At 49.4% G+C, this 13,795-nt stretch overlaps 1 protein-coding gene across 1 annotated transcript in view; it reads left to right on the top strand.

Moving 5' to 3' along the window:
• The first annotated feature begins 7,930 nt into the window (after positions 1-7,930).
• LOC123345941 (voltage-dependent T-type calcium channel subunit alpha-1G-like) overlaps positions 7,931-13,795 on the top strand; it is a 145,197-nt gene continuing 139,332 nt past the window's right edge. Inside the window, exons 1-2 of the mRNA XM_044983059.1 lie at positions 7,931-8,042; positions 8,943-9,076. Of these exons, the coding sequence (XP_044838994.1) occupies positions 7,950-8,042; positions 8,943-9,076 (227 nt within the window). The 5' untranslated portion in view covers positions 7,931-7,949. The remainder of the gene's footprint in view (positions 8,043-8,942; positions 9,077-13,795) is intronic.

The following is a 13,795-nucleotide window of genomic DNA, read 5'->3' on the forward strand; positions in this document are numbered from 1 at the left end:
ATGTACGGACACCACACATGTCAGGAGAGGGTCACAGGGATGCTGGGGGGGCCTGTGGCACCGGAAGCAGGTGTCAGGCTTTGAGGGAGGAGCTAAAAAGTTATGGCCGGGGTGGGGTGAAGAGCAGGCCTCGAGCTCTCCCTGTGGGGGAGAAGGCTGGCTGGGGCCGGGACCCAGGGAAGACTGGCACCAGCAGGGCTTCCCAAAGGGAAGGGGAGAATATGGGAGATTTGGACTTTGAGTACCTCAGAAGTGGGTAGAACTTTTACATGACCTAGCCAGAGGGCTATTGATCCAGAAGGTCCTGGAGACTGGGTGGAGCAGCCAAAGGCCTGGAGAGAAACATCGGCAGAGCCACTGATCCATGCTATAAGTGGGTGTGCTGGGACGGCAGGTGGCCACAGGTTCCTTATGTAACATGACATGCTAGTTGTGTCACTTCCCACGTTACCGGATAGGCATGGGGTAAGAAGCTGAAGAGGAAGAAGCAGCTGCCAGACAGGTGGCTTGAGGCATCGTGAGGGCACAGATGCAGACTGGGAGCATCATCACTCTCCACATCCCTTGTGCACCTCAGCAGGAGGAGACGCAATTTGAACCTCAATTGTAAATGAAATACAGTAAAATGTCTTCCTCTCTGGGTTTTATCCCTCCCTTCCTGGCACAGCTGCGGTAGCATGGCAGAGTGACTGCTGTTCCTTCTCTTCCCTGGCCTCTGCCCCAGCACCATGATCTCGCTGATGCCAGGAGTCTTGCATTTGGAGCGGCTCCTGGCTCTGTAGCATCTACCTTGCCTGTCTCTTGCACAGAGTTCCCAAGGTCAGTTTCTGGTCTGTTTAACATATTGCAACCCCACTGAAATCCATGTGCAGCTGACAGCAGAGTTTGACTGTCTGTGTTTGTTTCTTCTAAGGGTGAGATTAGATGCAGACACCAAATGCTCTGTGTGCGGCAGGGCTGGTGTCTGAAATGACTACAGCAGTCTGTTACCCTCTGGTCTCCGTTAGACCTGGTGATCTTTCCAGCAGCTTTGCCATTTGTCATTTGATCATAACTTACCCAATGGATATAGTAATGAGCATTAATACATGGGCAGCACCATGGAACACTTTGTCTAGTTGTAGGGTCCTGCTCAGGCCTCGTTCTCCTCAGACTTGCTTGGGAGGCTGGTCTAGTGGTTTTGCTGCTAGGCTGGCACGCTGGAGACCCTGGTCTGAATTTCCTGTTCTACCATAGACCACCTGTGTGACCTTGGGCATGTCACTTAGTCCGCCTGGTTCTCATTTCCCTGTAGGTAGAAGTGCCCAATCTCACTGGGGTGTGATGAGAATAAACACATCAGAGTGTGAGGTGCTCAGATACTATGACAACGGAGGCCATCTACGTATCTTGGATGGCTAGTACCTTGCAATAACTCCATTAACTTCTGAGTGTTCCAGATTTACACCTAGGTAAGTGAGAGGAGACTAGGGCCTGTTATGAGCTTGACTGCTTGTGTAGGGGCAGATGAAGGCAGGATAGTTGAGATTCAGGGCCCTGGATCTGAGCCCACCTAGCTGGAGCAGTAGGTCTGAGTCAGCATCAGGAAGCAGCAAACTGGGCTGCTTCACTTGGGAGAAGATTAAGGACTCAGTAGCGGGCTGCAATCATGAGCTGATTTGGTGGGGGACCTGTGGAAGTTGAGCCCTCCTGGGGATAGAGTTGGGAGGAAGGGTCTGCCTACGGGAAATGGGTGCCGTCTATAGCTTTAATGTTCTGGTGCCATGTGCCTGACACCTGAGACTCGGTGTGTGTCTGTCTGTGTTTTGAAAGTGAGCATGTATGAGCCAGCGGCGGCTCAGAGTTGTCCCACCTCCTAATCAGTCTTCATTCAGTTTAAATACTTCCTATAAATGACACACGGCCCGGGAGTTTTCTGAGATAACAGCATTTCATCCCTGCTGCGGAGCCCTGGAAGACCTGAATCCCAGCGCTAGCTGGCTAGAACGCCTGTCAGCTTTCCCTCCTGTGCGGCACTCTAACTTCTGTAATCCCCTGTGACCTGCTTAGCAACCTGACAATGGGCTCAGCTCAGCTGAGCGCTCAGACAGGGATTCCATACTCGCATCAGGCACGAAAACAAAAATAAGCAAGTAACCCACCCTGACAAAAGACAGTGTTTATTCCCTCTTGTACGGACGAGCGATTGCTTGGGAGGAGCCCTTGCAAATCAATGGGGGCTGGGGTTTAAAAGGAAAAAGGTATCCATCTCTCTCCACCCCCCCCCCTTGCCTCCGCTACCATAAAGTTTGAAAGGGCAGGGGGTGCGGAGCCGGCTGGAGATGGGGGAGTGCGGCATTGGCTGGAGATGGGGGGGGATGGGGCTGGCTGGAGGCAGGGTAGGGGCTGGTTGCAGGCAGGGCAGGGGGGTGCGGGGCTGGCTGGCTTCGGGCAGGGCTGCAGGAGGGTGCGGCAGGGGTTGGCTGGAGACAGGAGTGTGGGGCTGGCTGGCTTCGGGCAGGGGGGTGCAGCAGGGACTGGCTGCAGGCAGGGCAGGGGGTGCGGAGCTAGCTGGAGACGGGTGTGGGGCTGGCTGGCTTTGGGCAGGGCTGCAGAGAGGTGCAGTAGGGGATTGGCAGGGCTGGAGACAGAGGAGTGCGGGTCTGGCTGGCTTCGGTCAGGGGGTGCGGCAGGGGTTGGCTGGAGACAGGGCAGGGGGAGTGGCAGGGGCTGGCCGTGGGCAGGGGGTACTCATGGGGAGAATGGCTGGGAGCAGCAGGACGCAGCCCAGGCCCAGCAGAGCAGCCGGGGACCCACCAGGCAGCAGCGGGACCTCAGGGCCAGGGGTTGGGGGAACAGCAGTGGCCCACATGGCTCCCACAGCGCAGCGGCCGGAGGAGGAATGACATCACTTCCTGGCCGGAGCCCATCAAAGCCGCAGCGCCCCCTCCTCACAGGGAAGCGGGTTAACAAGCGGTTCTAAAACCACTTCAAAATTTAACAACTGGTTCACATGAACCGGTGCAAACCGGCACTAGCTCACCACTGGACCTTGCCAGGGTCTTAATAGGAGGCCTGCTGTTCTGCAGGCAGGAGGGGCCCAGCTCCGTATGGCCTGCTCATTAGAGAGAGGTTTGAGCTCTTAGTTTACCTGTGTAGCAGGCTTCCCTGCACAACCTAAGCTTCAAGCAGCCCCCTTGGGCAGTGCTAAAAAGGACCACATTGATTTAGACCCCACCACCATAGACCGAATGGGACTATGTAGCAAGCAGTAACTGTAACCAACATGTTGGCTAAAGCTACAGTCCTCTAGTCACTGTGCATTACCCCTGTGACGTGAGAGAGGATCCAACTCGTTTTCCAGGTAGCGTATAGTCAGTATACACAAGTGCTGTTCCTTGAAGAATTGCCTGCATTAGTCAATGTCGCTCTGTTGTCTACCTTCCTACTGGAAGGGGAATTCCAGGCAGCGAGGTCCAGTTGCTGAGCGGATGCACAGTCCCTCCATTGTAATAGAAGGGATTAAATGAAGGCTAGATTCTGGTTTCCTTATTCACATTGAATAACTTCTTGTACATGAGTAGCTCCGTTGACTTACTGGGATTTCCCGTGGAGAAAAGTGCTACTCAGGGAGAGTAAAGGGATCGGAATCTGGCCCCGAATACTTTGCTTACGGTGTGAGAAGCCGTGCAAGGCTTACATTAAATATTAGACCTAATAACACTAGATACCTCTCCATGCTCTGGGGGACTGTAAGCAGTGCAGGCAGCTTCCAGCTGTGGTTACCTGTACTACATTACTCCTGTGATATCTCTCTGGAGGTGCACAGTGCCAGTACTGGCCAAGTCCCACCTGGGTTGCAGCACTGACAAGCTTTTTTAATACTGCTCAGTGTCTGCTGCTATTCTGCCCCGAGGCTTCCCCCTCTCTCAGTCCATTTTGAAGCCATCGCAATTGTCCACGCTCTATTGTTGTTTATCAGCTGAGGAAGGGTGTAGGAAGCTGCTGGCAAATTCAGGCTGGGCAAAGAAAAGGGGAAATATTCTTTGTAACTCATTGGTATTTGTATTGCAGCCGTGCTCACTGAGCTCAGGGCCCTGTTGTGCAAGGTGCTGCCCATAGACCGAATAAGAGACGGCCCCCGTCGCAAGGAGCTTACAATCTAAATAGACAAAGTAGTAATGTCCCATTTTGCAGGTGGGGGAACTGAGGCACAGAGATTAACTAACGTTCCCAAGGTCGGACAGGAAGTCTGTGTCAGAGCCAGGAACTGAACCCAGATCGCCTGATTCCCCCGTCCAGTGCCTTAACTACCCAACTGTCCATCCTCTGGTATCTTTAGGGGACATCATGTGACAAGGCCATTGTTTTCCCTCCTCCCCCACCCACAATGGTATTGTGGGAATAGTAAGTGCCCATCCTCCTTCACACTGCAGCAAGGAACCACACAGGTGAGCCCTTGCTGCTGCTGCCAGGCAGCTACAACAGACACACACACTACTGGCCCTGGAAAGTGAGCATTAGGGAACCCTGGGGCTCCGACCCCTGGGGAAGAAACAACCTGGAAATGGCACAAAGCAGGAGAGGGCACACGCTGCAGCGATAGCCTCCCTGCACGAAAGGAGCCTCTGTGCTCAGCCAGCAGGGGAACCAGATGATACCATGTACATGCGCCAAGGAACTTCTAGCACCACCTTCTACCTCCCAATTTCCATTGACAATAGACAGCGGGAGGAGAATTACACCTGCCTTTGGCATTTTCCACGGTCCTGGAAGAATTTTCAAGACACATGGTCTGCTCATGGAAGCTTTCGTGTGTTTGCTCTTATATCACTAAGTAGGTTAATTCTAAGTGCTCTTGGTTCGGCGCTAAATATTTTGCACAGCTCTTGTCCGACACACATTCTATTGCTGATCTGGCATCTTAAACAGTCTTTTTTATTCTTTATTTTCTTTAAGGCTTTGCAGTTCATCACTAGCAGAGCTGTGGAAGTCACTGGCTCCACAAATGGATGCTGGCCAAACCAATCAAATGCAGGGAATATCTCCTGCCATCTCTCGGAGAGTTCCACCCCTCCTTTGCTAGGCCATGATGCATGCCCCCATAGACTATATTTGGGATAAATATTCCAGGCTGTAACTACAACCTGACAGTTGGAATTTCTATTCCAATGCCGTGTAAACACTTTTTCAGATTAAAAGATCCAGATTGCCAGCTAAACAAATACTGACTCCTCTGCCTGTGATTGAACAGGAATCTATGTAGGAAAGTCCACAAGAGAGGAATTCCCCAAGGTCCCTGTCCCATCACCCACTGAGACACCTGTCAGGTCGTCTTCATTTCTAACCTTTTATGACGAATAACAATATAGTAGGGGCTCCCAAACTTTGTCCAGCTCGGCCTGCATTGGAAGTGTTTCGAGTTCCCAAAGGCCATGCTTCCATTGTATACAGTGGAGTGGATGGAAGCTGCTGTCGTCTTTGACACAGAGATGTGACCCATGGAGACTACTGCAATGCATCATCTTCATCTGATTGAGTGGCTCAAGATGGCAGAGTGCATGCTGGGATCTGTAGTCTCCATGGATTATGTCTCTCTGTCTAAGATGAGGACAGCCCCTGGTTGCATTGCTGAGCTTTTTTCTCTGATGCTCCATCAGTAGGAGCTGTGGACAGCTACATCATTGTACAGCAGTATCCTGACCATTCTAATGTCAGATACTCAGGGGCAACCCAGATGTAGCTGAGAGGAGCAGCAGTTTAACCAGATGGTGGCTCCCAAGCAAGCTGCCTGACCACAAGAGAAGAGCTATTTTAGACATATGCAACAAAGCCTATCACAGTCATCCCTGGGACCTTCAGCATCAAAAAGTCTGACCTGTTACTCCTTCAGCTAAAGGAGCATCTCCTTCAGCAGTCTGTGGGTAGCAGGCTTTATTCTAGTTGGAGCCAGCCACTAGAGGGAGACAGGATTGAATGGGCGCAGCCTGGGTATTACATGCAAGGGCTTCTCCACCGAAATCTACGTGCTTCATGTAGTTTCTTTCTTCCCCGAGCTCCTCTCCCCCTTTCTTTGGCTGGTCTGTTGGGCATCTTCTCTGTCTGTCTTCCTCTTCAGCTGACTGCCCAGCTGGGGGACATATCCCACCTCTGCTCCACTATGTTTCAGTTAACTGGGGTTTGGCTCATGGAGCTTTTATTGCCCATGGAAAAGCCTGCGTTCTATAGCTCTGCCATCCAGTCAGCCTGTCCCGAAGCTGTTTAGCCACTTCAGAGCCATGCTGGGACCCCAGTGGAAAACACTGCAAAGATCCTGCAGTGCAGCTATATTATAAACCCCACCAGAGAGAGATCTTTGCCGTTTAGTGCCGTACTAAGGAACGGTTATGGTCAGACACCTCAAGAATGTGCCAGAGCCAAACAAAAGACCGTGTGGCTGCCAAGCTATGACAAGGGAAGCAAATGAGATCTCGAAACATTCTGTATGCAAGGTTAAGTGTCTCGATCAGACACGTCGCTCTTTCTCTTGTAGCTGGAGACTGAGGCTTTAAAAATGTCCTTCAAATGAAGCTGAAGCCAAACCCAGGGTTGAGGCAAGTGAGCCTGGTGCTAGGTTGAGTGGTAAAGCTAAAGTGCATTGAATTGGTCCCTTTCTTTAACATCTTTATGTCCACAGTAGCCTTGAAATCACTGGAAATGTCCACTAGAGGGACACAGAGAAATTCCTTTTGCTCGATACCAGGTTTGAAACTTCCTTATGTGGCTTTGTTACTGCTGCTGCTGCTCCGGTTGGCCTGTGCTAGAAAACAACAGCTTTCAAAATCTCTCCCAATGCAGCTCAGATATTTAAAACTCTTCTAAAATGTGGCCGTCTGGGGGGTGGATTTGGTTGACTCCCACACTCTCCTTCTAGGCAGTTGGTTTATGTTCCAGCCAGTGCTGATTTGGACTAAGAATGGAAAGTGCAATCGCTTATTTACTCCAGTGTCTTCCTGTAAAATGCTAGGAATGGAAACTGATTGTGCCCAGATACCATTTTGCATAACACAATGATGGCAGATTTTCCCACCGTAGCTTTGGTGGGATATGGCTAGCATTGAAGACGCTATACAAAATAAAGTTGCATGATGTTAGATTGTGTGTTGATACGATGGACTATAAAATTAAAGGCGAATTACGTAAGCTTTTTATAATACACACAGTATAGGATTCCTGTAAAAGGCTAGGTAGGAATCTAGGCCACAATTCAGCAAGTGCTCAAACATGTTCCTTACCTTACATGTGTGAGCAATCCCATTGACTTCAGTGGGTACAATTCAGCTACTTGCTTACGTACCTAGCTGGCTCAGGGCCCTAGGGAAGAAGGTTTAAAGAAGGCATATTAAAAAGAGATTTTTTCAGAGCTCAAATGTCCAAGAAATAAACCCAGGTTGCCAACTGTGACTTCAAAATAACTGAAGAACTCACCCCCCCTAGAATCTATGCCAGGTTTCACACGAGACCCAATGCTTGTTAGAACAGAACCTCAGGAATTTTGGGGAATTCTGCAGGGACTCCCAGCCAGTGCTGATGTGTTCAGTAGCACTGCAAGGTTTTTCCTTGATGGTGATGCTCTCATGAGAAGTCCTTAGTCTAATATGAGTTGTCTCTCCCCAGACAGAAGTTTGTATCACGCAGAAGTAATCGTACCAGCTGGTCAGTTCAAGCGGAGATTGCAGTCAGGAAGGGAATGGCCATCTTTAAGGAGACCAGACTTGGAGAGTCTCAGACAGAAAATGGCCTGCTTGTAATAACTCTGGCCAACCTGCTGTTCCTTCTTTCCTTCCTCATTACCTTGGTGCTCTGCCTTCCTTCTATCTATGAGTGAACATGATGTGTCTAGTTCTTGTAGACCCTTCCCAGATTGTGTCTTGAAAGGGCTGTTGATTTCCTTAATGGACCTTCCGTGCACCTGGTTCGAAAGGCTCAGCATGCTGGTGATTCTCCTCAACTGTGTGACGTTGGGCATGTTCCACCCCTGTGAAGACATGGCCTGTGATTCCCCGCGCTGCAGGATTCTCCAGGTATGGGCATGTATTCACCTTACTGATCTTACTCCAATGGAGGGGAGCGGCAGTGGCTCACAAAGCCTCCCCTGGTTGTTAGCGCTCACAAGTACCCACGGGACTCCAAAAGGAGGCTCCCTGTTTCCACCTAGAAAGCCAGACACAGAGAAAACTAGCATGATCACAATTATGTCAGTATCCGCTCCCACCCATATGCCTTGGAGAGGTTGAGTTCTTGCCTTCACTGGGGGTTTCAGCTGCCAGTGGCCAGCCATTGATTTAAGTGCACCAAGGCACACTCAGTGGTGACAGGCAGAGCACCTATAAGCCAGCGCAATGTAGCCCAGCTTGAAATCAATTGGATTTTGTTTTTGAACAGTCAGTTTTGCAGTGCAGACAAAGCCTTAAATGTTTTCTGATCCCCCCACCCCTTCAAAAAAAGTTGGTTGCTTCCCAGTAAAATAGGGTGGAGGCACATGGGGTGTGTGTGGGGGGGGACGCATTGCTGCTCTATGAGCTGTGTCTGCTTGGTGACATGAATCCTCAGTGCTGTTAATCAGGGCCTGATCCAAACCCCACTCAGATCAATGAAGTGACTCCAATGACCTTTGGATCAGGCCTTCCATACCTTTCACCAGTACTAACTTTAGCATGATTTTTAAAGTACCAGTTGCTGGAAGTTGCTGGAGAACATGTATTGAACTATGTCTGGGTTATCATCCTCTACAGCTAAAATAGCATCCCTCCCTGGGTCTACAGTGCACTGGCTCTTCCGTCACCAATCAGGGGATTGACATCTGACATAACAATGTAACTGTGTCCTGTGTTCTCTCATCATCGGATACCCTCCCTTCTCTTGCCACTCTGCTGGGGGCAGCTGTTTTTCTTCTGACCTCCTGCTGCTGCTTTGTTTTCTAGAGCTTTGATGACTTCATCTTTGCCTTCTTCGCTGTGGAGATGATAGTCAAGATGATTGCACTAGGGATTTTCGGGAAGAAGTGCTACCTGGGAGATACATGGAATCGCCTGGATTTTTTCATTGTCATAGCCGGGTAAGTCAGGAGAACTCCAGGGCAAGGGAGGTGTGTGGTTCTAGGTGTAGCCCTCAATGATGGTTGGCAGTACTGTTTTACTAGCACAGCTCTGAGGAAGAGGAAAGCGCCAGCCCCCACTGGGTAGTGAGAGGACCCTGCTAACTCTAACCATGTTCCCGCATGATTGTAGTTCTCAACTTCTCTTCCCAGCGGGGCAAGCACCCTACCCTGGCGGTAGAAGAGGAGACCACTGGGAAATTTATTTTCTGCAGTGGATAGTACAAGATGCTACGTTTTCTGCCTGTATTTACACATGCCTGCTATCCCCATCCTGCATCCGCCTGCTCGGAAGGATTGCAACCTTCCCTGGCAGCACTGCATTTACAGACAACAGCAACAAAAAGAGGAGGGGGGGGAATGTTACAAAAACTGTTTTCCTTTGTTCTCCGCCAGCCTGTATGCTTTCCATACTGTAAGATCTCTCGCTCGGCAGCTCCAGGCAGTCTCAGCTAGCACTCGGCTAAACTATTTTTCTGGCTCCAGAAATATTGGTAGTTTGTGTCATGCAGATTGCCCAAATGGATGAGGTTTCAGCAGCTCGTTTCAAGCGAGGAGCGGGTTCCAAGTGAAATATTTCAGTGAAATGTGCGTGATTGCCCTTTGTTGTTGTTGTTGAGGGAAAGCGACCAAGTTTTGTCTTTCATGAGTGTTTGCCTTTCACAGGCACCTGGTTTAAATTAAATGCTCTTCTAGCACCCGAGAATCTCCTGGCTGTGGCTGGAAATCCACAAGAAAAATTCCTGGCCCACAGCCAAAGAGTTGAGTTGCCTTGACACATTAAGGGCTCAGAGGCCCTTGCTTCACCTCCCTACTCGTGCAGAGAGCCCAAGGACCTCTGGGAATCGGGCTATTTTTTCCTTGTGTATATAACTGGAATTTCCTGGAATGAATTGGTGGATCCTAGAAATAAACCACAACTGCGTCATTTCCCAGGTTGGGCAGTCAGCAGCAAGCTTGTGGGCTACCGGGAGGTGGTTGCGTGTTTGTTCAGTTGCCTTATGGCGTATGGTGCATCTCTGCAGGCTCAGCCTGCTGACAGCACAAGCCTGCACATGTGAGGGCAGGATCCTGGCAACAGCAAGGGGATGCTCAGTGGAAATGAGAAGGTGGCAAACCCAAAGCTGACAAAAGGAAATGCTTTTTTTGTGTGTAATTAGACTGTGGAACTCACTGCCACATGATGCAGTGGAAGCCAAAAACTTTGTGGGATTCCAGCAGGGATTGGATACTGTTATGAGAACAAAGACTACCCAGTGTTACTATACTTAATGCAAGCAAACATTTTGGGAGACATTAACCCTCATGCATCAGGGTTTTAACTAGTCTCTACTAGAGATCAGGTGATTTCTTGCACTTTCCTCTGAAGCACCCAATGCTGGCCACTGTCGCTGGCCACAGAGACAGGATTCTAGACCAGACTGACCATGGTGCTGATCCACTCTGACAATTTCTATGTTAAAAAAAAAGGGGGGAGGGGAAGCAGGCATGTGGCTGGATTATAACTCATTCCCCCACTTGAGTTGGGTTTACAGTCTAGTTAGGCCCTTATGAGTAAAGATTCTCAGCACAAAACTGCCCTAATACCATGTTAGCCACCAGCAAAGGCGCTGGAGCCCTGCCCTGTTATAAAGGGGATGGGGCTGCTGGCAGAAAGTTCCCTGTAAGGTTTGCTTTCCTCTGGAACAGTCTCCCCCCGACCCAGCATCTGAAATGCCCAAATTTGTTGCCCATCCAGGCAGACTGCCAGGCCTCTGTCTGAGCAGCCCTTGGCAGAGGGCCGAGGCAGCTGCAAGAGGGATTTCTGGCTGGTGGGAAGGCACAGGGAGAGTTTTAGTCACCTAGTTAATGGTGGAATGAGGTGTGCTAGGTGCTTTGTAACCCTTGTGTTACTGTGTTTTCAAATGTATGTTGGGGTGCCCGGAGCTTTGGAGGGGGCCTGCTTCGGTGGGGAGCGTCTTGTAGGCTGGAATGGAAAGAACTAGCTGGCTGGCTGCATGTTTGTCACAGAAGAGATGGTGCAAAGAGTTCAGCTGTACACGCGCCATCCTGGAGAGTCCACTGGCGTCGGCGTAACCACAAGTGCAAAGCTCAAGGGCTAGAGGAGGCCCTGGGGACCCTGAGGAAGGAGTGTGGTGTGGAGCATAGTCTTACTCACAGGTTTCCTGAGCCAGTTTGTTTTGATTCATTTCAAAGCTTCCCCAGGAAAAGCATGGTCTTTGTCAAAATCACGAGCCAGCTTGTGCTCTTGTTTACACCCGTAGGACCATTAGGGAGGTGTAAAGTTACTTAGGAAAATCATAGGAGAAAAGTGTGGTGGGTGTTTGCCTACAAACTGTGCACCCATCTAGTCTGCGCTAAAGTATCTTCTTCATGTTACCGTGTCCTGTTTTTAGCATAAGCCTTACAAGATTAAGGCTTGAAGTCAATGGGAGTCTTGCCATTAACTTGAATGGACTTTGGATCAGGCCCGTTGGTGACTTTTGTTGTTGGGGTTTTTTTTGTTTGGGGTGGGGGGAGTTGTTTTTGTTTTTTGTTGTTGTTGTGTTGGGGTTTTTTACTGGGGTTGTTTGTTTGGGGGTGGTGTTGTAGTTGGGGGAATAGGGGGTTAGGGATAGTATGGTGTAATTGCAAATAAAACTGGAATGAATTTTGAAGATGCAGAATTTTGAAGATCCTCTCCACCGGACAATAATTGTAATGGTTAAATTCTGACAGTGTCTTCTTTAAGGGTCTGGCTGAACTTAACCAACAGAGCAGGGAATTAAGGACGATGAGGCAGCCTTCATGTGCCACTCTGAGATCCTTGCAATATCCCTAAGAGGAGAAGATTGTGTGACCCTCCGTGCTGCACAACCCAGGCTGGAATAGCCAGATGGTACTGATGTGTCATGGATGAAATGGCTGCCATTTAACTCTCCTCTTCATTTGATCTCAGGCTTTACGTTTGTAATGACATTCTGTATTCCTACTTTTAGTGATAGAAGAGTACTTTTTAAAAGGGAAATAAAGGGGCCAACCAAAGAAACATCCTGCCTGGGAACGTGATGTAATGGGCACAGGTCTGTTAAGGTTCTGCCATTGCCTGAGGGTGGAATCTATTCAGTAAAAATGTTTTGGGCACAGTGCAGTTGAGTGGCTAATGCACTGGACTAGGAGTCTGGAGTCCTGGATTCCATTCCCAGCTTGGCTACTACCTTGCTGGGTGACTATGCCAAGGCACTACACCTTTCTCTGTTTTTTGGACTGTAAGCTCTTTGGGGCTTGGAACTGCCTCTTAGGTGTTTCTAAAGGGTCACATTGTGTTAGGCACTTATATAATCCTAATAATAGTGAGGTAGTGGTTCCAGTTTTTTAAACTGAGTACACAAATCACCTGCCCAACTCTTGCGTTTGGGCCCTCAGATTGCATTGGGATACCCAAATGCCCCTTTCCCTTGAGTGCAGCCATAAGAAAACCCTATTTCTTTCTCCTTCTTCTAGGCACACACATAGGTGCCCTAAACGCTCCCGCTTTGTACGGTTCCCAGAACATTCTCTCTCACACACACATCTGTTCGAGAGGATCTGCAGTCTCACAGTTTGACCTCCTGCCAGGTCAGCTTTGCCTCTTGCTGAATGATTTCTCTTTTCTGTAAGTTCATGAACTGTTCCCATCTGGGCCCTGTCAAAACCAATTGGGCCGACAAAGGATCGAACTAACTTTTTAAATACAAAGCAGAATATCTTCTTCCAAGGAGGTTGGGCTTCTTCTCTGTTTATTACTCGCAGTCGTTCCCCTCCACTTCTTGAGTACTTATTCTTTTCTATGGGATCTTGTCCTCCCACTCCTAAAAGTGCTTTTCTCTCCTCAATTCAGTATTACTCCCTACAACCATCCCTCACCTGGACCCTATAGAACACCTTGGGGGGTGTGGACAGCTGAAAGCAGTAGAGAGGTATGAGATTAGCACATGGCAGATGACAATGCAGGGGCTAGTACAACATTTTCTTAGGTATGTAATTGGGCCCATAATTGGATGAGGACTATATTATTAAATAAAATGCCTAAATTCAAAATGTCTCCTCTGAGTCAATATCTCAACTATACGGGGTCAGATTCCTGAACATAGCCAGGGATGGTTGTCTTTCCCACATGGGACAAATTAGTGAAATGAACACCCAGGCTGCAGCATTAACTGCAGAATATGGAAGCAATGAAAGACCTTCACTTTAAGCTTAGTTATCTTGCTGCTTTTGGCTTCCCTTGTGGCTGCTGACAGAGCAGCTGCTTTTGATGAACTCTGAACCTGAACCTCTGCCAAGCACTGCCATGCATGGCATGTGGAGGATTTCAGGATAGTGATGTCCTTAAAGCACATCATGTGGTGCTTACAACCAGGAAGTGTTTATAAGAGCTGGCATTAGACCTGACCTGCAAAATTCCAGTCTAGGCCTGGTACGCCAGCCCCTTTGAAAACCGAACCCTGGTCCCCTAGCGGGCTGCTGTAGCACGTTCATTAACCTCTAATGTGCTCTATCCACTAGAGCAGGCAAAGGCCTACACCCTCCTAGTGCAAATACTGGACTTTGTTTCCTCCAGCATTTTGGTTGGCAGGTGGCTAGGTGACACGTGGAACCCATGAAATCCCCGTGAAGCGCAGTCCGGTTGATGAAGATTCGGTTTGTTGGAAGCATTCT

Source organism: Mauremys mutica, chromosome 12 (assembly GCF_020497125.1).
Source record: "Mauremys mutica isolate MM-2020 ecotype Southern chromosome 12, ASM2049712v1, whole genome shotgun sequence".
In the NCBI taxonomy this organism is placed as follows: Eukaryota; Metazoa; Chordata; order Testudines; family Geoemydidae; genus Mauremys; species Mauremys mutica.